A 27782-nucleotide genomic window follows, 5' to 3' on the forward strand; every position below is an offset into this window, starting at 1 on the left:
ACTTATATGGGGAATTTAATCTGTGGGTTACCTTCTGTTATCTAAGAGGTGGATTCTTAGAGGGCAGAATGTCATCCTGGTTTTGTTTTATGGGACTTCTAGTTGCTTCAGTGCGCATTAGAAGCTCGAAGCAGAATCCAATTGCCCTTCAGGAATGTGAATTAACTGCATTCTCCATTTCAAATTGTGCTGGGCAAAGAATGGGAAAATTCCTTTGCAACTGAGCAAAAAAAAGGACCAATTTCCAAGTGGACAAAAAAGTCAGCGGTTGTCCTTTGGCACCCCTTAATCTGGGATCTGGGGCGTCTGCATCAGGCAGCCAGCCACTATTCACTCTCAAATGAGCCCACTCAACCTTAACAGGCAAAACATTTTTCAGAAAGGCCGTCATGCTACCAGAAACAAAATAGACACAAAAAGTTACCAAGTCTAGCAAGTTACACTACCACAGAGACTGCTCTTACACCTAAGAGTCCTTGTTATCTCCACCAACCTTCCTCAATGTGAGTGATGGATACTATGACAGACATCTACCTACAAACCCAGAAAACAGATTTCTGCTCTTTTTATTTTATTTTCTTCTCCCAAAAACTTGCTGAGAGATACTGCAATCCTATCTCCTTTCAGACGTTGGCACAAATAAGGAAATTTTGTTTCAAACTTCTAGTTCCAGCTTTGTGGGAAACAAAGATCCAGGACTGGCACCTCAGCTCAAGTTACTCAGTAAGTAAAATCTGATCAAAACCACCCCAGAAACTCATCAAGTTTGAGCCAGGGTATCTCTCAGCCCTAAATCTGCAGTTCAAACATCGGTTTGTTTTTAAAGTAATGTATCTTCTGTGTATATTTCACTTTCCATCTGTTTTGTGTGTTTATTGCAATATTTGCCTTATGAATACAACTGCAGGCATGCTTAGATCAGAACTCACATTAAACCATTAAAATCCTTCCATTTAGGGTCAATAATCTGGAATCTTCAACTTTCTGCTAAAGAAATCATTTGTTTTTCTGGCTGTATTATCTGCTACACAAACAGTTTTCAGGGTGATCACAACAAATGGGGTATTTGGCTGGGTGCTGGCTTTGAAATTGCTCATCATTTTTGCCAGGACAAAAACACTCAAGCATCTCTACAGGATTAACTGTTCAGAGAGCTGGTGGAGCTTCCAGTTACTTAGGAGATGCTAAAGAGCAAGTCTCTCAAAAACAATGAGGAAACCCAAAAGGCAGGACTCCTGCATATATTACAGATTAATAAGTAACCCAAAAAATAAATAAATTGTTCTTGTGGAAGTTAATCTCTCGATAAATAGAAATACCAAGAAGCAGTCAGAACATTTGTTCAGACACAAATTGATCCAAGTGGGATCCAGCTGGCCATCTAAATGGCCACCACTGGTGTATCATCCGAGCATCTTACACTACTCATGGGTTCCTGCTCAAGCCCATGAGCCTTGCCCAAGGTCACCCTGCAAAGTAAGAACCTGAATTTTGCTCTCCAGTGTCCCACACCAGTTCTACCATACACTGTTTTCTCATCCTTCTCACTGGAAAAAGGGCTTTACCATCCCCTGTCCCCAACACCAGCACAACCTCTCCAGAATATCTGCTTTACACCACTGCCATGCATTTTTAAGAGCAACACTAACAGCATGTTGCTAACAGTATTTTCATTTTATGTTCAAGATATTCCGACCAGACTCCTTCCTGATAATACTTAATAATTACACTGATCAGATAAGTTTTTGTCTTGGTTTTAGAGCAAGATGTAGCTTGTTCCAAAAAAACACCAGGCAAAAAAAATCCACACAAACACATTGCAGCAATAAAACTTCCTAGGTGAATAAAATACGTGCTCAGAAGATAACTGGAACAAGGAAGCTATAGAAGCAAACAGAAAACAACTCGGTAGGTAGATCAGAGTTCGATTTGTTTCCTACAGAGAAATCAGTGAGAATTTTGCCTCAGATTTTAATCACAGCAAAACTGGGCAGACAGATCTATAAATTCAATTTTTTCAGTATATAACATTGTCATATGGCTGAAACCACCTTTGCACTGACAAACACAAGTGCAAAGAATTAACGGAATACAGAGAAAGGAGTCCCACCGTCTTCTGGTGTAGTGGAGGGTGCCCTGCCCATGGCAGGGGGGCTGGAACTAGATGATCTTTGAGGTCCCTTCCAACCCAAACCGTTCTGTGATTCTGTGATTCAGTAGCTGATTTAGAAACTAACACACCTGAACTGCAAACTCTGATCACACCGGACCAGCACAAAGCTGAAACATCTAAACTTTTGCCTCACAAGGAACATCCACTGCATTTTTGGTTATGCAAACCCAATAAAACCCTTCACAACCACTGTTTACACAAGAGGATTCACTAACTGGAAAGCACTGCCAGTCTCCCAGACAAACAGGACAGGCAATTTCTGAGCCACAGCGCAGACTTTATTGGAACTGCAGCAAATCCCTTCCTTCTAAGAATTTAAAGTGCAAGGAAAACAGCGTGCCATCGGTCATTTTAATACACTGCACTAATTGCCTCAATCTACAGAGAGGTTTAAGTATCAAGAGTCTTTCAAGAAGAGGCTTCATGTCACCAACCTGCTTGACACGATTCCAGAAGGTAAGCAAGGCGTCATCACGCCAGCCAAAACTCCATTAGTCATTACCTAAATATCCCTTGCATCTCATAAAACCAACATCTTTTCCAAGTATGGATCATAAATCTTGGTATGTAGGAAACCCCTTCAGCTTTGCTTCAGCTGTAACTCCTGCAGAACCATCGTGCCAGAGCCCTCTCCATCCATGGAACTCGGCGTGAATGCTGAGTTCACATTAATCACAGCAGCGACAGGCGACGTGCCCAGGTTAATTTCACGGATTTGGAAAGCCACTCAAGTTGCGACAGTTATTACAGAAGTATGTTTTTACTACAGACATTGGGCAAGAATTTGTGATGATCACAGAATCATAGAATGGTTAGGGCTGGAAGGGACCTTCAAAGGTCATCTAGTTCCAACCCCCCTGCAAGGAACAGGGATATCTCCAACTAGATCAGGTTGCTCAGGGCCTCGTCCAACCTGGCCTTGAACGTCTCCAGGGATGGAGCATCCACCACCTCTCTGGGCAACCTGTTCCAGTGTTCTACAACTCTCATGGTAAAAAATTTTTTCCTAATATCCAATCTGATCAACTATGAACATCCTCTTTTCATCCTTTTGTTATAAACTAGATTTTAATCAGAAGATTTCCCTGACGTTTTTATTGCCCAAGTTTCATCTTTGTAAGTACCGATGATTTGAAGGTTGAAGTAACAGCAACAACTCTGTTGCAGTTGAACAAAACAATACTGTACTGGCTTTTTGTTTAGATTAAAAGAGAATAGCCTTTTTTACCATTATAAAGTTTTATGGAAATAAAATAATACCATGTGGGAACGGTCTAAATCCTACCACTTTGCATATTCATTCAGGACAACAAAATAATATTTCTGGGAAGCCACCTGTACGCACACGGACATATACGCATCAACTGACGCCTGTGTTCTTAGGGAGCCAAAAATCTTCATCCTCATTTTAAGATGAATTAACTGATACCTATCTGCTTTTAAAATCTGGGCTACGTGTCTTTGAAACACAGTGTATTTGCAGTTTAACTCCCTGCCCCATTTTGTCTTTTTTTTTTGGTGTGTGTGTGCTCTCAGGTACAACTGGGTTTGCATTAGAGTTGTCATTTACTCTTCAGTAGTCAACCTGTGCAGCTGAGCAACTGAATTAGCTCCCCACAGGAGATGGACATGAGAATGTTCATCCATAGGTAAGATAATTCTTGGATGGAGCAGCACAGTTAGGTTAACTGTCTTCAAAAGACATGTTAGAAAACCAGAACTCTTACTCTGATCACATTGTGGCTTACAGAGAAGAGGTCACCAATTTGAAACCTGCAAAGGCACAAGGAAAAGTTCCTAGCCGGACAGCTCATCCAAGCTGGACATCTGCATTTCCTGTAAAGAACTTGCTGGTGATTAAGGCATTCTCCTGACAAAGGAGTCTTTGATCCTAAGGATGGACTGAGATCCCAGGAAGGGAGGATGCAGGCTTCCTGCCCGAATAGCAGACATGATTGCGTTTTTTTTTTTCCTCCCAGGAGTTTAGGACACAGCTATAAACTAAGTTACATAAAAAGCTACACATTCAATTATGGCTTTATAATTATTATTATTATTTTCTTCTTGTGCGGTGATTTTTCTTCCAATCTACAAGTTCTACTCTGCTGATAGGTGGGAGTCACCTTTGTTCTAAGCACAAGTTTAGAGACATGGAACTCCACTGCTACCCAAAGCTTTTGTATTGTGGAAGGGGCGAGGCTGTGGCCGCTTTTCATGAAGGATTTATCACAAGTGCTATTCTCCATCAGGGAAAACCAAAGCATCTTGGCTATCATGCACTAGTATAGCCAGTGAAAATTAATCACATCAGAAGCAGGTCATTCCACTCACCCTGTGACCATAAAACATTTTTGGGAGTTAGAGCCAATTAGCAGCTGTTTTATTTTAAAAAAAAAAGTTGTTTACAAATGATTTTACTACGTTGGCTGTTTCTTATGCTTTGCCTCTGTTTCAGAGTAGCTGGTCACAGAATAGATGCTAGGAGTGCTTGATGGGGATGCTCTCCCAGCCTAGCACCACACAGGTGATGTAGCAAGAGCCTGAGGTCTGCTCCTGATTTACACCCAGTAAATGCCACTCCAGACTGGCTCTTTGCACCAAGCAGCAGTCTGAAGCACTGAGGGCTGGGAACTATATTCCACACATGACCACAGACTCTTTCATCCTACATTTGACAATTGCACATGACATTGTGCAGCTGTGGTCCAAAGAAATCAAAAGGTCTCTGACACTTAGAGCTTTGAGCCTCAGAAAAATATCATCAGCCTGGGCAATTTTGCCATCTTGGTCACTTTACACAGTCTGGTACATCCGGAGGTTGTTAATTAACACATTTGTGGAATACCATAATTTTACACAACACTTTCATTTGACTCATGTCAAAACAATCTCGTATGTGACCCTATGCCCACATAATGGAGACAGCTGGCTAATTATGTTCATCAGTATTTTCTTTTTAGCCTTTAAAGACTGATTAAATGCAAACCAAAAGCTTAATTTAAACTTGAACTCCAGGTTCTTTCTATTTTGTTTGTGATTAGGCTCCAGAGCACTACCAAACTCAGCACTCCCTACTTCTCACCTGCTGGAACAAAACCAGGTTGTGTGGATCAGCTGCATCAGTTTACAGAGACACAGTTAAAGCGGGCACAAAGGCAAACTGAAGTCTTTTCAGAGTAAGGACCTTTACCTTGTAAACAGAGTGGGATGTATGTGTATAGAAACCTCCATAAAGTGTCCTGTTCCCATTTTAGTTTTTTTCACATGAATTAATATCTACATAATATACATATGAAGCAGTTTTCCATTTAAAATTGCATTCCCCAAAGTTAACACTGAATAAAAAAAAAAAAAATCACGTACTCAATTAAAACAATATGTTTGCAGACTGGAATATGTCCTGCTACACATAGTCTAAATTTGCCTTGTGTGTACATACAGAAGGCAACATTTGCCAATTAAGTCAGTATCTACTTCACCACAAGAATCAGTAATCAGTGCAGATCTGGGTTTTGTGCTTCCAAAATTAACCTAAAACACCTGTGTTAAATGATCTACAGGTGATTTCTTTTACAATACTTCAGTTACAAGCCTGCAAAAACTTCCACGTGGTGTCATGTTCATGCATTCTGCTCAAAGGAACATCTTAATCTCAAGAAAACAACAGCTATGCACAAGTCTAAGAGCGTTGAAATCACAGTGTCAGAAATCTTCCTGTATTTGTACTTCAGAAGTGTCATACTATCACTATAAACTGAAATATTCTTCTTACAACAAGCAGGAACTCAACTTCTTTTAAAAACACAATTTAAGTCTGATGGGAGTGGCTTGCATTTTGTTTTCACCAACTGTAATGACACTGCTCAGTCAGTAACTCTCAAACTTCTCTTTGAATGCATACGTAAATATGACTACTCAACAACGTGGAATTAAAGGTAATACACATTTCTGAATCCTACACAAAATCAGAAAGAGCTCCAACTATAATCACCCAGAACAAAATCAGTTGCGCTGCTCTTCATTCAGGATGGTTCCTCGGGCTGGCATTTTGTACTTAACACTTTTTATTTTCCAGAAAGGTGAAAATAAAATCTTCTCTGAAGGAGTTACTGCAAACGTATTTCAGAAAGACATAAACCCCTGAAGCCCATGCAACTTATCTGCCAGTATCTTTAAATATGTAAGGCAATCTTTTGTTGAAGACAAAATTTCTTGAGAGATCCCTTTTATAAGCACTTCAGTATTCAATTACACAAACACTGTATTTCAGGAGGAAAAATTGCTTGAAACCATTTAGTTAGTTAAAACCAGGCTTTACTGTAACCTTGAAATGAGAAATTTGTACTTTTCATGCTATTGTAATGTTTTAGCTCCTCTGGCAAAAAGCATACGTACACTTTGAAACTCTCTGCAAATGCAACCACACAACCAACCTACATTTTACTGCCCACTAGCAAATGCCACCGCTACGGCCAAGCCAAAACTATTTTAGTCAAACAATCTTACATTAGATGCTGACTTACAGCTAGACAACTTTAGCCTAATATCTAGCACTAAGCAAACGAAAGGCAACAGATCACAACATGCAGCAAAAGAGCAGAAAAGCATTGAGTGGAATTTAACTCAAAACATACCTTGCGGGAAGGGTCCAAAGTTCTGCACACTTCCACTTCTCACGAGGGAAATCCAAGTGCAAGCAGATTTTAATCATACACTGTGACTGGTAAACGGTTAGCTTAGCTGCTACGACCACTTGTCACCGTATCACATAACACAGGACAGTCATTCCCAAGGAAAGCAGGACAGACGTGACAGGCAGAGCGCACATGCAGGGCTGGGCAAGGAGGCATGCAGAAAGTGTGGGTGAACCCTGCCTAGACACTGACACAGCGCTACCTTTCAGTAGTGGCCTCTTTATTTTCAGAGGTTATCCAAATGCAGTTTAGCTTTTAAAGACAAACACAGAACTTGATTCCAGCAAGCCCAGCACCAGCTCCTGCTCTCAGCAGATGGCTCAGCACAAGACCACAGCACACGGACCGTTGGGCCCTACGCGGGTGAGCCAACACGAGCAATAGCAGGGACTGCAGGAAGCTATGGAGAGCACCAGACAACATACCTTCTTATGAACAACGGAGGAAGTGGAATTAATTGTGCTCTCGTCACTATGCATCATGACCAGTTCAGGGCTGCTCTCATCCAGGACCTCCTGCATGCTGCTCACACTGCTGCTCTGACTGCCTGTGCTCACAGACATACTTGGGATAGAATGGTTGCTGCCCAGACTGTCCATCTTCCTACTCAGGTTTGATCCATGCTCACTGTCCTATAAAACAAGGGGCATCAGTTACAAATACTGCAGGAGATCACCTGCCCAGCACGCTCCTGCAGTGCCCAAAGTTTGTTTTAAAGGCGACTCTGCAGAGCTACAGGTTCTTCGCTCCTTGTTTTGGCAACTAGGTTTGTCAAGGCTGCTTGGGTTATGAAACTCCAGACGGGGCAGTTAGCTTTTGCCTCTTCTCCTGCAATCTTACTACACCAGGCCTCAAGCCAATTTTTTTCCACATATCAGTAAGTTTGGGCACAGCTCTTGGCTTGAATAGGAGACATCCAGGAATACTGGATGGCTGGTGGAAGGAGTCTCATAATTAAAAAGGAGCAACCTAAGTTTGTATGAAAGCAATGTTCCGAGTCAGGGTACGCTACAACACATTTTGTGAATCCAAAAAGTTTTAAGACAATGAACCCATTTGTTTATGATTTGATAAGGTGTAGAGGTTTTAACCTCCGTGTCCCAAGCAGTCAGCAATTACATTTTGTCAAGCTAAAAACCCCTTTTAATCTTGTATTTTCAGCCAAGATAAGTTCTTCATTCACCTTTAAGCTGCTGACTCAGAAGAACTTACATTATTACAGTGATTAAAACTGTTGTAATCCACTTAGACATACGTAAATAGTTATTGCTCATACAGGACACATTTTTGATCCTACAGACAAATATCAGAAGTTAGCAGCCTTTTTCCTTGTTGCATACCCATACTAGCTCAGTAATTCCAAAGTATGCACTGAATGTGGACTGACTTTAGAGAATTTAAGGAGTCCTTTGTAATTAACTAGTGGCACTGACGAGGCTTGTGAGGAGTTCACAGTGAGAACTGAGAACTCTGAACATCCTTCAGCTCCTGGTCCAAAATTGCCTTGATTCACCAAAATGAATGGCTCACTACTGCATCCAGTGTGTCCTGGCCTCCAAAGTGATCTCAGGGAGAATTACATTGAAAAATCAATTAACAGGGTACTCATTTTGTTGGAAACCAACAGAAAGACAAAACTGACAGACTTGAGAGATTTGTATTTGATTGTGTGATTATTTTTTAAGCAACAAGCAGATCGTTCAGAGCCTGTGTAAGAGCACTGAAAATCCAAAATAAAAAAGAATACTGTTTAACAGAGAACATACACACGTGAGAACGAAAACATTTCCCGGATGCTTATATAAAGTTGCAGAAGAAATAATATAATGAAGCATCCGAGATGAGGATATGGCTATGTAATTAATGAATGTAGATGCTCAAAGGACACAAGGGATTGCATATGCAACCTTAACACCGACTTCCTGACTTGAATACTTTCCAAACCACCTTAACTTTCTCGCAAGAGCTCCAAGGAAAGCATTAGTAGTATTTTGAGTGTTAAAGACTTGTAATGCTCCTTTTTCACCTTAGAAAGTCTAAGGTCGAAAAAGGAACTGTCTTGTGGCGTTTAAGTTGAGCAGCTTCTGTTAACCCGTTAAGTAGTAACGGAAGCAAGTGCTGTGTTTTCCTTCCCCTGCCGAGTCAGCGATACACACAGCAATACAGCCTCCTCTCGTGGTACACAAGCTCAGTGGTAAAACAGTGCCAAGCATGCTGTGCACATGCAAAGTGTGAGGGTTAATTCCTAGAGATATAATCTCTCTCCTTCCTCCTTTTTTGAGAGGTGGGGACAGGAGGAACAGAAGATACGGAGTCAACTACCGCCACATGTATCCCACTTAGCTGCTGAGCTCCGATCTGCTGAACGGTCAAACGGGAAACACATTCCCTCGCGCTTTCCTACCCCGTCACTCTCCTAACAGCTTTTGACACATAGATAGACAAAGCTTGAAGGTTTCTGTGCAAAAATCTGACAAATCCCCCCTCTCTCCACCCCAACAACTAAGCTCAAGGTTGAGAAGCTGACTAGCTGGAAGGTTACAACAGAAGCACTTCGTAGCTTTAATCACAGTGGTGGTTGTTCGTGCTCCGTCTGTGCAACTCCTTCAACGTGAAGGACAGTGCTGAGTTCCCGTCTCCTCCTCCTGTGTACTCTCCTACCTGACACCCAGGCCGATCCATTTCTTAAACCAGACCTCTAGTTTAGTCTTCAAGGAGCATTTGACACACACAAACCTCAAAACTAAGACCCTGAACATACGCTGAGCTTGGGCATCTAACTACATATTATCTTGCTATACTGCAGCGAAAAGGAACACAAACATCAATTTGCTTGTCAATTTTTTTTTGTCGAGAACCAGTCATGGATTGATTTATCCAATGTGCCTGCACCAAATGATATTAATTTCCATCTAATTTTATCAATTGAAAAATGGCTCGTTTCCTTCTCCAAGCCACAGTTAGTGTCAATTATCATACACTGATTAAGTGGGTTGTTTGTTATAAGATTTAAACTGAAGCTGAATTTTACGTCTTAAATATTTTTTCTTTAATATTAAAGAACTTTAAAAAATAAGTCTTATTAATTTGGTGATTTGCTTTTCAGCTCATGATAGACCAATTACTTTACAGTACAGTTATGGTAATTGAAAAAATATTAACGTTAATCAAGTGGTCTTGACTGTGCTTCTGAGACTGAAAAGCTTGGATTGTCAACAGACCTTCCTTCACACAGGCTGTGAACCGCTTTCTTCTCAGGGAATCTCCCTCCCAATGAGTTTCTTCCCTAAAGCTTTCAGAAAAAAGGCCACCGTTTGGAAAAACCCAAAGTTTTAAAGTTGCCAATAAACGTACATCTAACACCAAGTAAAGGTTACTGTCCCTCATTATCCTACCCTGTATCTCTGCTGTTCCAGATGATATTCCAACGACATGGATTGCATCCTCACCTAGGCTGTGCTTGTTCTGCCCCCTTCAGCAGAGGAACATCTCACTTGCCCTCAAATTATTTATAACAGTGCAAATGGGGTAACAAAATAAAAGTACCTCCTCTTCTTCTTGAGACTCGGTCAGTGGGCCATTCCGTGTCTCTTGGAAAAGGATTTTCTTCATTTTCCGGTACTGAAGGTTATCCAATTCACGTACTGCATCTTTCGTTCTTTGTATGAGGTCTATAAGTACCCTTGGTGGCCGGTCTCGGCGAACAAAATCATGCTAAATTAAAGGAAATAAAACACAGTTTCAGACATGACACTGGTGTGTTTGATGTAACAACAGGGACACCGCGACTCCTTTTAAGAGGCACCTGAAATGACAGTTCGTATTCAGTTCTCGGGCTGTTGATATTCGATAATTAGTAATACTCATTATGAAAGACTCCAAACGCGCTCAGCTCTGAACACACCGACTGCGCTCATCGCTACGTCAAATAACCGACTCATCACGCTACGCGCTGGGGGTTTTGAAGCGTAGGCTGCACAACGTTTTGTTCAGAAGTCAGAAGATCTGCTTAAGCACATAATTAAATGTAGAGCAGAGAGAAGCGAGGCAAAAATCACTTCTCTACTTGAAGCTTGCGCACGCGGGCACAGCAGCAGGAGAAGACGAGCAGCGGATGGAGAGGTGTGGGACCTGGCTGACCTTCGCAAGCTCCCTTTAGCCCTGGCTCACTTTTCTGTCTGAAGTGGAAGTTTGGACTGGGGTCAGGTTTTCTGAGCTCCCCAGGCAACGTTGTCCCAGCTAATTCGTCCCTTCCCAAGCTCGTTTGTTGGATGTGGACAAGGCACAACACAGTGCCACTTCAAACCTTACCAAGGCATTTAAAATGAACAAAATGCATAAAGGACAAAGAAGAATCAACCCTGATTATGCAAGATTACTTGCCTAAGCTACATGCAAAAGTTTATCCTGCATCTCTCTATTCCAATTCACGCATAAAACCAGTAAGACTAGAAGGTTTATTTATACTTAAAGCATTTGTAGCCAGAGTTAAAGTAAAATCGGGTTCTTACCAACTCCTGCTACACAGAAGCACAGGTTTTAAGTGTAGACTTAACAATAAATTCTTCAATAGAATTTAAGTACACGATGAAAGGCTTTTCTCTGATTTATCAGATACTTTCTCCTGAACTGTACAACTTGCAGTAGAGTAGGAAAGCTTTGCAGATTTCCCATTTAACCTTTGACTAAAGCAGACAGCCTGAGTATACAATTGCCAAAATTCTACATGGAATCCCTACGTTGGGTCTGTTGTTTAATAGGTACCACGGGAGACGGCCTGAAGGCACAAACGTCATCTGCACATTTCTAGAAACATTAACAATGGAAGAGAGGAATGGGAAAAAAGTTGTTCTCTGCCCTGTGATGCAAATGCCACAGGGGCCTTTTGTCAGAGAGCCTCAACAGCTGGACCCTGTCTGCAAAGCAGTTCTCAGGAGGGTCACATCTGCCTGCTTGGTCTCACAGCTCCTTCCACACCTGGTGAACTCAGGGACCCACAGGACAGGGAAAAGCATCTCTACCCTAGATGTGTTGCCATCCCTCAAGTTCAAAAAGCTAACATATGCAACTAACTGGAGTAACCCATGCATGAAAGACAGTCCTACTTAACACAGGAGTCTTGTGCATAAAAAAGTTGAAAGGATGATCCTCTTTTACTGATTTGTAAATAAACGTACAAACTATCATGCCACAGGCTTGCTTCTTGTTTTTAATTGCATTCAAACCGTTATGCTTTTGAGTTTTGCTAATGGGGACAGCTAGGCATTTCAGAATCAATTTTTTGGCGAGTAGTGATGGTGTGTATTTTTGAATTATAGCTAAAAGATCTAAACACCGTTTAACACAGAAGCAAAATGAATCAATTCTGCACCTCACCACAGACAACCACCATTTATTCCTCTGCAAACAGTAACAATCTGCAGCTTATCTATGATTAGGAAAACGCTAACCATTTTTATCTCACTGTAGATAATTTTTAGAAAGCAGTAATGTGTTTGGAACAATGATCCTGAACTTAAATCCATCCTGTCTGTCCAGTGTGTACTTGTTTATGCATATTCTTTAACAGTACAAATACTAATTTCACAGGAAACACTGTGCTTCGTATTCAAGCACTATTCAATTAGAATGAGATCACATGGAAACTGCGCGGCAGATGCACGAAAGTGAAAACCAAACCAAAAAGCTCTTGCATAATAAAAATACAATTCGGACTGTTAACTTGCATTATATAATTTTATAAATTATAAAAATGTACACACCCTTCTGCAAGGTACTGTGCAACACTAAGAAACGACGGCTGAAAGGACTTAATTTGGATACTTTCTCCAAACTGCAAGGAAAAAACCCAAACTGACTCAAAGGGAGGAAAAGGTTGGTCTAAAGGCAGGTAACAAGTTGGCTCGAAGAGTGACTAACAGAACTCAAGTCTGCTGGGAATGTCATGCAAGCTGAGAAAAATAGGGGAATGTTTTAAAACAAATTTTATAATTGCTTCTAATTTTAAAAGGGAAAAATATTAGTGAGGTTTTGGTTGTTGTTTTGTTTATTTTTTTTTAAATTTCAACTGCATTTTAGTATCACTACAGTCATTTGACTATTTTCACCTGGAATAGTGACTTGAAATCAAAATAATTCTCAAAAGCTTCATTTAAAATTCATTTCCCTTTAAGAAAACATGGCCACAAAAATTTGCCCTATCCCTGTTTACTGTACACAAGTGAAAAATCCTCATGAGACAAAATCATCTTCACTCTTATAATCTAAGAAGCTTTAGGGAGAGCTACTGCAGGAAGGAACATCTAGGGTACTGTTCTGAAAGTCCAAAACCAAATAAAAAGACTGAATATACATGATTTAAGATCTCCGCTCCAATTGTTGGCACAGACTCCAACCGAAGGTACTCAGGAAATCATCTCCTTCAATGAACTTGCACTATTCCTAGAGAGCAGAAAGGCTGCCAATCCACGTGAATGATTCATTCGGAAACCCACAACATGAACCTATTAGCTGGTCAAAGGATTGTCAGGGTGCTGCAAGCAGAACCAGAGAACAAAACGCTGGTTATGTGCCACAGCATGAACGTATCGCAGGGAAAAAAAAATAAAAATATCGGGCACTGAAGAGACAGTACGAACAAGCTTGTTCATCAGCCTTTACCCAGAGAGTGAAGGCGTAAGGGTTAAGTATTCTACGTGGTCTAGGCTTAAAGCAAGGATGGAAGCAAACACAAAGCTAGCTGTTCAGTAAGGGCTTTGATTTCACTCTTCAAGAACCAAGAGGCTCACAAACATCCATGGGAATGCGTTTTACGGAGCCGAAAGAACAAGAGAAGCCACAAGCCAAAGGCTGAGTGGTGGCCTAAGAACAAAAACCAGCAAGAAGAGGCTGCCAGGTAGACTCAGAGCGCAGTCTAACCTACTGTGGAAATTAAGCAAAACACTTCATGGAGCTGGCAATTGCTTTACTCAAATATTTAAGGAAAAACTCAGTCCTGTTTGCCTGGTGTGGAACAGCAGCATGCCATGCAATTCTCACCAGCAGCTATCTACAGCAACCAGAGGAAGAGCAGGGCCACTAATCAATTTTAAAGAAAGGAAATACTTGGAAAAAAAAAATCCTAGTGGAAAAGGGCCTGGACAGGGTTTCACACATCCCTGCCTTCTAACGGAAGGGTGCTCCTGAATTTCACAAACACAAAGCCCTTGTGTTTAAGCAGTTCCTATACTTCTCAGGTAAACTGAAACCAAATGACTTAAACTGGAACTGATTTATGATTCACTGACAAAACTTGGGCAAACTCTGGACACATCACTCCCAGCACAGATTCCCCTCCTGCAAGCTCCTGGCAATTATGAACCCATACAAGGCACTTTCCAAAATGATACAGTTATTTCCAAAACAAGTTCTAATTAGTTGGGTTCAGTATAGGAACTATTAAAGGGATATAAATGACTTTTGGGTTTGGTGGTTTGATGAGGGGAAGAAGTTAACCTAGGCCTATCCTGTCAGTGCTGCTTTTAACAACTAAGTATAATGCATGAATATAGAAAAGAAGCAAACACATTATAAGATGTTAATGAATCAAGAGGAATTGCTCAAAACTTACCTAGGACAATGAAATGATTGGAAAACAGAGATCAGAAACAGACAGAAATACAACAGTGGATGACTAGAGAAAGAAGCTGGAAAAAATGTGATGTCTGGAAATACACAATTAAACAGACGCAAAGTATGTTTGGTAAGTAATAACATGAGGAGGGATCTACAGTTGGCACTGACCAGTAAATTTGTCAGGACTTCTGCACCAAACAGCAGTCAAAAGAACACAGCACCAGCACCTCCTACTGTAACACCACAGCTCCCACGTAACCACACCTGGAGTAACATCTCATGGTACGTGTAGTAGTGCCAGAAATGCCTGTCCAGCCAGAGGAACTTTACACGAAAGCAAACATCAAACCAAAAAGTGGGTCAGAAAGGGCCAAACGAATGATTTACAAGAATAGAGCAAAACCAAGAGTTGAACTGAGATCAGGCAGACAGCTCATGAAAAGATACATATTCAAAAGGTAAGAACAGATAAAGAATTAATCACCCTCACATTAGCATTACTAGAGAAAAAAGGTCAAGATAACCTTCCTGAGCTTCATCTGCATCTGTCAAAAAAAAGACAAGACTGGACAGTTCAGAGCACCCCACATAGAACACTCCTCCTCTGGCCAGGAGATAAACGTCGGTCATCCAGTCTCTCTCTATCTCTAATACTCATGTTCCTTTAAATAATCAGCCACTATCTGTGAATCTTTATTAGGAGCTCAACCCTCTGATCATCCAGAGTTTAATTCTCAAAGTACTACCAGCTCTGCAAAAGATATGCTACTGTCTATGCATCTTATGAAGACTGGTCGAGTCTAGATTTTGAGGGTTAAGTCTAGATTTTGAGTAGTAATTAAAACGTTTTTGTTTTTGTTTTTTTTTTTTTTTTAGATTTTCTATCACTTCCACAGAGAAAGCCTGTAGCAAGCCACAAGCCTTAAATCTCACTGAAATGGTGTATAAGCTTAGGAGCAAGTATTGCCTGTACACAATGGAAAAGTAACATTTTTCCTTACTGCAGAAGATAAACAGGAGAAAGAAAAAAAAAAATAAAAGCCTCAGTTAGTTACCAGTTACATTACTTTACACAAAACCACGTAACTGCTCCAGAAAGGTCTCTGCCCCACGACGCTTGCGAGTCCTCTGAACCAAACGTAACCTCTGCAGAGCTCTGGGGTGCAAGAGGAGCAAGGTGTGGGGCTGCTCCCCCCAGTAACTCCTCACTCAACAGGGTAACTGTTGTACCACACAGTCCATCTCCACTTCTCTCCAGTAGTGCGACTCTTGAGCATCATGTTATAAAGAGAATTGTGACTCACGGAACAGGCAAAGCCGGGAAAGAAACTTAAAGAGCCTAAAATTCTCTTCAGAAGACTCCAAAACTCTTTTGATTCAGATGAGAGCAAAACGAGCAATGTTTTTTTTGAAAGGGCAAATATTTGATCACCATCTTTAGAATTATTTTGGTAGACAAACAGATTTTTCCCAAATTTCTGGAAAAGATTTGAAAAATTACCCGTAACAGATCTGTTGACGATGGCCTTTCCTGAGGTATTTTCTGTAAGCAGTAATCAACAAATCCCCTAAAGGAGTCTGACCTGTAAATAAAAAAGAAGTTCTAAATGAAAAAGCAGCTTCAGATCTGAAATATACACAAACTTATTAGGGCAAAGCAAAAGAAAAACCTTGACTAATTTGTTCTCAAGTTCTAGGGCAGAGAAATTAACTGGACTTTTTGAAATTCTGAGTAAGTCGATCCCATCAGTTTTTTCAACCGTTGAAGACTGTTGAAACAAACGTTGTCACACAATTATTGCCAACCACAAACTGAAAAAACAAGCAAGAACTACGTGTACTAGTCACTATTTTCAATTTTACTTCGACTACTTAAAAATAGATGGCAAGGAAATTGCTAGTTCCTCCAGAAATGCCCTTGTGAAGTTGGCTGATGGGATGGCTCCCTACTCTCTGGAAGCTTCCCACCATCTGCAACACTGACTCACTACAGCACCTTGATAGAACGCTTAGTTCAACAAAACTTTACACTTTATGTGAGCTTGTATCACAACTGGAGAGAAGAAAACTGATCTTCTAGGTGCCAACTGAACTCGAAAGCAGCATAAAAGGCACCTTGCTTACTCCTCGTGTTCTCAAAGCCACAGAGAGCAAACAGGTGACTATAAACAAAGTGCTTGCAATCAAGAGTACTGATTCTCATACTGTATTCACAAGTTGTCTCTACTCTGCATTGCAAATTCTGCACAGAATAACGTGGGTATCAGTGTGCAGATATGAGACCAAATTCTTCGATTCTTGAAACACGGACAAAACAGAGATGATGAAATAAGACAACGGGAGTGTTTTTGATGGAACGATCAGCAATGAAACAATTATGTCACTTAAATGCCTAGCAGTGCAACTGGAGGAACTTCACACCTCTTCAGGAGCGATTGCTTCAAGCCAGTTGCAGGCTCTGCCAAGCATCACTCGAGAGCTACATTCCACTCTTGGGTACAGAGAACAGGAAGCAGGGTAGCTCCTTTGCTCCCACAGAATAACAAAGCATTCTTGTTTCAAAGCTGATTCTGGAACAAGCCTGTAGCAAGGGGAGTATTTACTGGCCACAGAGCTCTGATGACTTTAGAAGTCACTCACTGAAACCAATCTAATTACCTCTATTTTCTGTGTACATCTCCCCTCCCTTTCTCCACATTTCAGCTGCACTACAATGCTAACAATTCTTCTGTCAGGGATCTTTTGCAGCTGGAAACTTTGCTGATGCTGAGCTATGTCTGCCTTAATGTATCCAAGAATATTTTAATTCCTGCAGCATCTTAATTCCTACAGCATCTACAGCCCCATAATTAACACCTCCGCACATCTAGATTGTAGCACAGCCAAAGTGACAGAAGGTCAAAATTGAGCCTGCCTACACAGGAGCATTATTTAAGAACGCAGTTAAATCACTACACTGCAACAAACACTTTTCTTGTCAGACTTGAAACAATGCAGAGAGTGTCGCAGAGCATTTTCAGGGAAACAAAAAGAAAATATCTGGTAATAGCTCTCTTACCATTCATTTGACTGTAACGTAGGGGAATCGTTCTGGGCTATGTGATATAAGGCACTCATTGCATTCATGTTGAATAGTGGAGGCTTCCTTTCAGCTAGAGAGAGAACAGAAAGGTGTGATAAGGCAGTCAGAAAGAAAAGGAGAAAGATATGGTAAGTATAAGCAGGGTATTGCTGCTAAATCAATAGCTCATTACTGTTGTCATCACATTTAAGCTAAGGATTTTAATATTCCAGGTCAGACCAGGACAACTACTCAAGGAAAACTGTTACTTGAGAGAACGAAGAAATCCAAAGAGAACAGTAAACAAATTATAAGAAACAGTTTCCAGTAGATTTTTACCTGTTTAACTGCAATGTTTCACACCTGGCCTGCTATGGTAAAATCAGCAGAGGCTGACTAAAACAGGGCTCAGACATGTAACACGTTGGGGCTAGGAGATGTCTCTATCAGTCCCTACAGATCTTTGGTTTTGGCAAACCACCGCATTTGCTTTTCCTTAAACACTACTTGCTTTCAGCTACACATGAAATTAAGGCATCAGCATTCAAAGAAAGCCAAGTGGTTCTCAACAAGAGACTTCCTCCCACTGCTACCTGACCTCATGTTCAGGTATGGAATCATGCAAAGGCAAAGCTCAAAGGGTTTTTTTTTTTTAAAAAAAAAGTTTAATACTTCTCAAAATGGTAATATTAAAAAAAGCAAACCCATCAACTATGCAAAAAGGCTTTGAGGTTCTTGACTGAAAAGCTCCATAGAAATTGTATCAAGACTCAGTGTCTACATAGGGTAGCATATCTGTTCTACCACTGTGATTTCCTCATTGAGAGGCCATAACTAGTCTAAACTCCACAAGAGAAGAAATCGGTGGCTGTATGGAAGAAGAGAAGTCTAGAACTTCTGATTTTTGCATTCTTTATATCAGAATACATGCTGTGTCAGCAAGGCATTAGTGCTGACACATGTAATACAACACTGGAAGTTACTAGTCATTTACAACATTATCGTGTCCATATCAGGGTCAACATTTCTTCCCATTCTGTATGTTGACCTCTGTTATCTCATGTATATTTCTGCTGATTAGACATAAATAACATCTTCAGTGAATTTGCCCTCACAATAAGTTCTTGATGTACTACTCTTTAGGTAAATATAATCTGTATGAACAGAATCTTTGAAAATAATCTAGTCAGCACATGCAATGTCAATGTTCAAACTTGAAGTGCACACGTGTGTTCTGTGTACCTGCTATCACGTCTACATCTGCTTCAGGTTGTGTGGATGTGTATCAATTGCCCTTTGCAGTGCAAACCCTTTTCTTCTCACGTAAAGAACCTGTCCATGTTGATTCATGTCACAAACTTTCAGCTGAGATTGAAGATATTTGTTTCAGAGAGTGGGTAAGTAAGAAGAATTGAAAATTAAATGTAGATCCCTTCTGACATACAATTCTTAGGACACCAGTTCCATTGACATAATAGCTGGAACAACCTTCTCAAAACCCAGCTTGAAAAATACAGGCCACAAACCAGTTTCCTCTCATACAAGACTTTTTTTCAGGACTTCCTAATAAATATTGCAGACATTTAATTATTAATCTCAGCTGCCAAGTATTTACTCACCTAACTCAATACACGTGATCCCAAGAGACCAGACATCCACCTTTCCATCATACTGCCCCTCGTCCATAGCAAGGATCACCTCTGGTGCCATCCTACCAACCACAGTGCAAAACATGTGGGTTAGGGGATAAGAACTGTGACTCCCAGCACACAGCTTAAAATGAGACGGCTTCATTATCTTCAGCAGCGCAGCGGACCAGAACTTAAAGAGCCAGCATGGAGCTGAGTAAAGCCATGCTGAAATGAAACAATGCTTGCCTGCACTAGCAACTCTTCCAAGAGGCAATTTAAGAAAGGAAAGTAAACAAGAGGCCAACCTGATCATCTTGCTGTCAGCGCAACATGCTGGCACATGGGAGACCCACACCAATCTCAAAGGCATTGTACCTGCAGGCAGACAGCAAGGGCTGGGAGAGTCCTAAAGGCATCACTTTCACTCTCACCAGAGATGGTGGGTTTTCCATTGGCACATCAGGAGAATATTCCAGCAGATATATGCCGCCTGTGAGTGTAGCTATGAAAGGAACAGGGAAACGCGGAACAGTGGGGAAATATGGTGGTCCAGGATAAACGGATGAGCTGGGGGAAAAAGAAGCAGTGGGCCCAGCCTGCAAAAAGGCAGCCTCTTAACTTTCGTTCTTCAAAGATGAAGCAGGCTTCCTGCCAAGTGGACTTGTTCAGAGGTTGGGCGATAGGTGACCTCCCATCAATGCCTGGGGCATCTGCCACAAAACAAGTGGAGCATAAAGCTATGCTGGTCCACTATGTTAGGAATACCAAGCAACTCAAGAGACCCTTAAGCAAGTTTCTTCAAAACAGAATCTAAGTAGCTGTGTGACTTCCAGTCTGCATGGCCAGATTAACAGGATTCCCTTTCTCCATGTGGTTGTCTTACTTGCATTACCTATGGTGTTAATATTTTTTTTAAGCCAACAGCATCACGACAGTCGAAACACTAACTGGTGCCATTTCAAAGTGCTGCACAGCCTACCTCTACTCATGGGCACTGAGAAAGAACACGCTTCCTGAAAAGCTGGACACAGGGGTTTTAAGGAAACAGCTTGGTTAATAAAGTTTTTATGCCAGATATTATTTTCGGATTGTGAAACGCTGGAAACGGAAGAGAGCAGTCTTATAAAGGACTGAAGTATTGCAGGCTTTACTCACCAGTAAGGCGTTCCCACAAAAGAATTGGCAGGGGAGACTATAGATGCAGACCCAAAATCAGCTAGCTTCACTTGACCTGGTTCTGTTAGAAGAATATTTCCAGCTTTAATATCCCTGTAAAAGAAAAGGAGAAAAGTATACTTTTGGTTACAGCAGAATAACTTTCAAAAATTTACAAAACACACAGAAGTCCACTGAAGTTTTCCTCAATTAAATATTCATAAAACCCTAAGAATATTCAGAAGTCTAGTATTACAGAAAGCTAGAGAAATCAGATACATATTTTTTGGGGGAATGGAAGCCTGGCTGTACCCAAAAAGGGCAGAGGGTGAGGGAAGAGAAAAAGAGATGAGCCATGGCTGCAAGGTTGAGGTCCCAAACTGAGATCCAAGATGTATCCTAATAACCAGTTGGGACACCTTAAATGATACCAGATGTGTTATTTTCATCTTTCAAACGCTCCCTTATCTTTTCCTTCCTAAAACTCTCAGATAATTCACACATTTAAGAGATTAATGACAATGACACTACTGAAATACAAAAGGCACAAGATATATTCAACACCTTTGGCAGAGTAAGTTCTTAAATTCCAGCAGTAAGTGGGATAATTTCAGATTAACTGCCCATGAAATGCTGAGAAAGGTTAACTCAATTTGCATCCCTTCCAAGATGCTTGGCAATGACCCTATGCAAAGTTTGAGACAGGCTTGTCAGCTACATGTGAAATATTTTTTCCTTCCACTCACTTGACATAAACGAATTGCTTTAAGAAATTCAAGTCTACTTACACATTGCCAGCTGAAAAAAAATCACAATGTAGTGAAAGTTCTTTAAAACCCTGATACAGCACTTCAATAACAAAGGGAAAATTGCCCACTAGATATGCCACAGATGCCTTTACATGGGCAAGGTTATTTACTTTTGCTAAGGCAGACCCTCAACATAAATGGAATGTGTGTAAGGGATCCCTGCCAGCCAGACTACATACACCATATGGTTTGGAATGTCTCTGCCATCTCTTCAAAAAAGATCATGTATCTTTACACAAAAAAAATCAGCTTTTCTCATCTGGTATTCAATTGTAAGTCCTTAAACACCAAGCCCACTATCAGTAGTAGTGGAGCTCCAACACAAACAAGTTACTGTGTATTGCCAAACACGCTCATGCTCCGAGCCCATGAGAAGTGAGCTAATTAGATACATGGGAGGGGAAGCAAAGCTATCCTGTATTTGGTGCAGAGGAGGAGCACACACTGAATTATTGTACAACAGCTGAAATAATGATTTGTGCATCAAATACGAACCCAGGATGGCTGCTGACCCACAGAACAGGCAAGCTGAAAGACCCTTTAAATTTAGTGTGATACAAACACTGGTGAGATGCCTTTGTCTCCACAGGGCAGCACACAGGATAGGCACAGCTGGGATGGAGAGCCACGGAGACAGGAATTTATGTACAGTACTTCAGCAGCAGGGCTGGAGTAACAACCTCTATTCCCCCATTCCCAGGTCCGTTCTCACCTGCTTCAAAACTAATATTAAGGAATTTTTCACACACGTGTGCTACTCAAACACATCCTGACACGTCTTAATGTTTTGGGTCTATGCACCTGTCACTTCTGCTGGAGAACAAGCACTAAAGATGTTTTCCCTGTGCAAGAATGAACACCTCAAAAGTACAATGGAGACAGCACAGGCTGTCCTCCTTGCTATCACCTCCACTGCCACCTTCGCTGTACAACAATCAACAGAGGACTCAGCAGGAACGTTGGGTATCAGCAAACTATTTGCTAACTTAGGTTTGCCCTGCACCTGCAATCAAACAGAAAATAACCTCCTCCTTTGCCACCCCGCAGAGTGCTGCCAGAACTGGCAGCAGAGATGCTGAGGAGGCGAGATGGGAGCCTTGCTCTGCTGCTCCGTCCCCACCAGGTGTCCCCCCGTTCTCGGTCACGCTGCCTTCGCCTGCCTTGCTGCGGGTCCCCTGCCCCACCTGCCACCCTCTGGCGTTCAGCATTCCCTTTCCTTTTCCCACTGCCACTGCACAAGTGGAACTTGTCACCGCAGAGGCGAACACGGTGTTTTCCTCCAGTTGCACGGTTCCCCTGTAGCTGCACGCACCAGCACAGCACTCGACACCGCTGAACAGCGAAGCGAGGAAACGGCACTCTTTCGCCTCCCCTTTCTAAGGTACACCTATCGGAAAAGTAGAAATCTCTTGATGGTTCTCTTTTTTAAGAGAGCAGACTTGCCTTCCTAGCTAGGAGTTGAAAAGCAGAATGCTCCTTGGAAGAAAACCTGCTAGAGAGGAAAGCCTTGCGTGGTGCTTCTAGCAGTAACTTTCCTTACGGCCGCTCTCAGCACACTGCAACAGCAAAGTAACATTTTCCAGTGAGAAACAACTAGTTTGGTTCTTGATATGCAACAAGCACGCCAACGGAAACTGCACACAGAGTAGCTAGCACTCAGTAAGTGAAATTGCTGAATTTACAACACATTAATTGCTATGTTAGAAAGTCCTAATGAGTATTGAGAAAACTAATTCTCAACAGTGTCCGTGAAGAAAGTCGTTCGCGATAAATGAGAATTCAATGGACGCTGAAAACATGTAAAATATTTCAGAACAGGTATTTTTATGCTCAAGTAAGGGCATATATGCAAAGGGATGATAAAAAAATAATCTTAATGTCACAAATTGGCATTAATGTTTCAATTAGTATTTCACTTAAACGTGCGCAGATGTGCCCAAATAGTTATTCTAACAAATGACAAATAATTCCTATCTCTGTAAAAATCCCTCTCTGTCTCAACCTCAGACATACCAATTTTCTGTCTCAAGCTTGCCAGTAGATCCCAAAGAGGGGTTTAGCCCCATAAATTAGTCTCAAGTTGCTTCATTCTGATGACTGCCCACTCACATTACACCAACCTAGTTGTCACCCATTTCAGAAGTCCCTGATATATCAGTAGTACCCAAAATTAGACAGAAACATAAAATGAGAACATGCAACATTGTTGACAAATGAGCCAAAAAAATCCAAAATCCTGAAAAATACTGCATTATGAAACAGGGATCTACGAGTTGGCATCTACGAGCAGCCTGTTAGAAAAAAATCTTCCTCTGCCTGTGTGCTCTGATTTCTCCTCAGGTAGTTTTACCCTTGACTTACATTTTCATCAATTGTTTTCTAAAAGCATAAAGTTTTACTTACTCATACATAAAAAATTCTCACAATGTCTAATCTGAAAAATAGTCTAGCTCTACCACTCCACTTTACGTGGCAAATTTAGGGTGATATCTTCCTGTCAGTCAGCCAATATTCATGTGTATTCTTTGTCTGCAGAGAAAAATTGCCAACATGGAAGAGAATTCAGCACTGAATATAACCACATTAAATTATTAAAAAAAAAAAAAAAAAAGAAAAAATGCACTCCTTAATAGCCAACAGCTTTTATTTATACGTTTACCCTGGCATTAGGAGTACTGACAGGTTCATTAGAGAAAGTTTTGGTAAAATAACCTTTACCAAAGTTGCTTAAACACAGTGAAGCAATGTCCAGACTCCAGAGGGTGGAAGATGGAAGGACATCTAAGAGCACCGAGCTCCAGCCTTACCTGTGAATCTTACAGTGAGAGTGCAGGTAGGCAAGCCCCTGCAAGGCACCGTGGGTGATGGCAGCAATCTCCACTTCCTGAAGTGGCTTCTTGTGAACTATAGAAAAAATTAAATAAAAAAAAAACATAAGAAATGTGATCTTTTCCTGAGAAAGTGTTTTTCAAGAGAAGGAACCCCACCAATTTTGCCAGCTATGAGGCAATCATCATCTTCATCGTTGTAGTTTCCTATGGCCTGATGGCCATGAGCAGCTTTGAGTCTATGCACACCCTGTGCATGTATTTCACATTAAAGGAAACCACATTTTTCTTCACATTCCTGCTAGGGCCAACAAGTACCACTAACATCAAGAGACATGCCTGACTGCAGCTTGCCAAATGTATTTGACATATTAATTTGGTCATTAGCAAGGAAAAGCTGCCACTTTTTTCCCCAATAGACAAAAAACAGGAAAGTGAGAAATACCAACTACAAAGAGACGCCTCAAAGCACCTTCCATACACCCCTAAATATGACCAGCATGTGCTTTTGGCCGACCGTATCTTAGATACAAAAAATACGGCCCACAAAGAGCACTAGTTTTTGCAAACTTCAGCTTAGATTCCTTATTCCTCTGCAGGTGCTGTTACTGTAGTTTTGAGGTCATATTGATCTCTTGTTCTACAAAACCACCTGTAATTATTCCTACAAACTGCAAGGCAAGGACAAAGGAGATCTCTGCAGTTTTTGGTCACGGATATTCAGAAAACAGGCAGATTGCTTCAGTCATCAAGAAGGTATAAGTTACAGGAACATATATACATTTATACCTTCGTTTTACAGCACATAAAAGTGCATGCCAACTATACGTAGCACTGCCCTCCTCGGAAAGTCTCAGCTCACCCTTGGCATCACAAACAGGCATTCTAGCTACAGAATGGAGTAGTACAGATGGACCGCCTCTACCACCTGCAAAATACCAGTCTGAGAAAACAGCCTCCCACTGTATTCAGAAGGGGCACTTGCAAAAAGAAAACCAAAGCCTATATAAAACTTACCCTCTAGCAAATCAGAAGCTGATCCTAAACAGTACTCCATAACCAACTGCAAGAAAAAAGCACGCTTTTAAATTACGAGGTAGACACTCCTCCACAAACAGTTACTACTTGAATGGCTGAGAAGCAGTAGAAGCAAACAAAACCTTAAGCTGCAAGAAACACAATAAGCGATGAACAAAATAAAAACTTCCAAACATTCCAGCAATGTCAAGACATCTTTCATTGTTGCAAAGAAGGTTTAGGCACCGAGAAGTTTGTGGGAAGATACTGCAGAGGGTGTTCCATAATAATTGTTTAACCTGCATGAATACAGAGGCCTGCCTCAGAGAAGCAGGGATTTATTCCAATATCCTGAATATCTAGTCCCTTTGAATTACCTGGAAGCTTCTTCAGATGAAAGGGACTACAGGCAGCATAGGATGAATGCTGCTGCACGTAAAGACGCTGCACATACTGAATATTTGGTTGCTGTACTATACATTTTCTGCTCATGAAGACCTCTGAATGCCACATCACTCACCCATGCCGTATGCTCTTTCAGGTAACAGCCCTTATACTCTATGGTGTTGGGGTGCTTCAGCTGTTGTAGAAACTTGACTTCTTTGATGATATCTTGCCATTTCTAATTAAAAAAAAAAAAAAGCAATAAGGTAAAAACATTTCTCTGCTTAATCCTCTGCATACTCTCATACACCACACACTGTAGTACAGTCTGAAAAGCAACCACAAAACTAGTGTACAATGTGAAGACGATAAGAGTCGTAGTTGCAAAAGCACAACTGCACATCAGTTGCATGGACCCTGTTGCACTAAGACACTCCCCCAACCCATATTCAGCTTGAAAATTGCAGAAATTTTTTTCCCCCTCGTTTTGTCTGAAACACATTTTACTTAAAAGCATTGCTACTGTCTCGCATATTGATCTGCCCAGTTGTCTCAAACCCAGTAACAAACCCACCTGCCCCAAAACGGACACCACCACCTTCAGTACGTGCTACAGATGGTGGCAGTTGGCTGTTCGCTTCCTTCTGTATTGCAGTGCAAGGCAACTGACATTTGGAAGACCTCAGCACATGTGGGAGACCAACAGGTAAGCAAGGGGAAATGAGTCTAAACCATCCCTGTTTGGTCCTGACACACACATTCTTTCCTGTGTGCCAACCCACCAATACAAATGAAGTCGATCCAAGTGCAAAGCATCGCAACACAAAGAAATAAGAGGAGCAATTCACAGGCAACAAGTGAAGTGAAACTGATCCTCTGAATAGAATGTCTACACAATTTTAGATTATACATCCTGAAAGGGTTTCAAGTCAGCGATACGCTCCAGCTGACACCCCAAGGAGTTGTGGTGATGGCTCCAGTAGCCAGCACGCTCTTAAGGCACTTAGTACTCAAACAACTGCCATACGAGCGTTCTGAATTCCCATTCCCTTCCTTAAACTGAAGTATTTGTCAAAATTTGCATAAACTCATTTTCCCTCCACAAACCTCCATGCTTCCTACAGAAGTGAGCAACAGCTACTGCACTAAAAAGCTGGTCTGCTAGTGTCAAATGGAGCACGCAGCTAATCTCACTGTCCAGATTTACGTTCTGGTTGCAACAGCTTCTGCATGCAGAATTTGCTTTACCTCATTCGTTTGCTTTCCACTGTAGGACATTTTCTTGACTGCCACCACCTCGTTAGTGTGGGAATTCGTAGCCTGGAGTAGGGAGAAAGAAATAGATTGAAAAAAGTTTCTTTTGTTTTCCTCCCCATGGAGTGAGCTGTGCCTTTGGCAAATGCAGGGTTTTTTCTCCTATACTGCATCCTTGCAAGCTCCTATACTTCAGAGGCATCTTCCTAGTGATAAGATTTACCAGACAACTATTATGACACTTTTTCCTGACTTTATCTGCCCATATCCATTGTTCTTCCCTCGGCCCTTACTGGGCTCGCTTTGCTGCCTCTCTGTGACACACAAACCGAGGCCCCACCGTGCACCAACTGAGAACAGGCAAAACACCGTTTTATTGGAATTGCAGTAAAAGCAGTTTTAGATAAACCTTTGAAAAAATGTTTTCCAAAGAAACAAATAAATAAATGTATCAAAATCTCTGATTTCATCCAAAACACTGATATTCTTAAACAGCTATAGTGATTTCCAGTTTCAAGAAGATGCTTCATTCTGGAATTTATCTCAATTACAAAAAGCAACCTTCCTTTCACCGCATCAGATCTCAGTTTTTCAATGACTACTAGCCAGTCATCAAAATTCTACTTTTCTGCAGCCTGTATGATATAGGGATGGCAACTGGAGCCTGAAAACTCAGTTTTAGAACGAGCTCTATTTGCCTGGATTGGCACTGTCCTCATTTCTGCATGTTAAGGACAGAAAACTTGAAGGCTTTAGTCTTAAGAGTTGTTGAAATCCCAGTACCTCCAACCATTTACTGTTTCAGGACAAAAAATTAGCGACAGTTAAAAGCTTAGAATATAATAGAAGCTAAATATGGTAAATCCTCCTTTCAGCTGCTAGAGAGGATGAGTACTGTACTTTCAAGTAACACATTAATGAAAGACATTTCATGATGCATCCAGTGACTTCAAAGCAAAATTATGCTGGGTGACCAAGAGAGCACAGGAATTACTAACGGGAGCTGACAGTTCAACTCTTCACAGCACATGCTCCTCCTCAAATGAGTTAGAGAAAGCTGAAAACGAGCAACTTTTGGATAAGGCAAAACCCTTCCTAACTACTAACCATCCTGATTCGGCACACAAAAGATCAAGAGCATTTTACTCAGATAAATTAATGC

General features: G+C 41.2%; 1 protein-coding gene across 1 annotated transcript in view; it reads right to left on the bottom strand.

The window, feature by feature from the left end:
• Window positions 1–27782, bottom strand: part of TAOK3 (TAO kinase 3) — a 64164-nt gene that overhangs the window by 19913 nt on the left and 16469 nt on the right. The window contains exons 4-13 of the mRNA XM_086623664.1: window positions 26615–26686; window positions 25503–25604; window positions 24983–25028; window positions 23945–24041; window positions 20329–20442; window positions 19162–19253; window positions 17540–17633; window positions 15983–16064; window positions 10414–10581; window positions 7293–7499 (exon numbers count right to left, since the gene is read on the bottom strand). Of these exons, the coding sequence (XP_086479790.1) occupies window positions 7293–7499; window positions 10414–10581; window positions 15983–16064; window positions 17540–17633; window positions 19162–19253; window positions 20329–20442; window positions 23945–24041; window positions 24983–25028; window positions 25503–25604; window positions 26615–26686 (1074 nt within the window). The remainder of the gene's footprint in view (window positions 1–7292; window positions 7500–10413; window positions 10582–15982; window positions 16065–17539; window positions 17634–19161; window positions 19254–20328; window positions 20443–23944; window positions 24042–24982; window positions 25029–25502; window positions 25605–26614; window positions 26687–27782) is intronic.

The sequence above is a fragment of the Tauraco erythrolophus genome, chromosome 19, assembly GCF_009769465.1.
Source record: "Tauraco erythrolophus isolate bTauEry1 chromosome 19, bTauEry1.pri, whole genome shotgun sequence".
In the NCBI taxonomy this organism is placed as follows: domain Eukaryota; kingdom Metazoa; phylum Chordata; class Aves; order Musophagiformes; family Musophagidae; genus Tauraco; species Tauraco erythrolophus.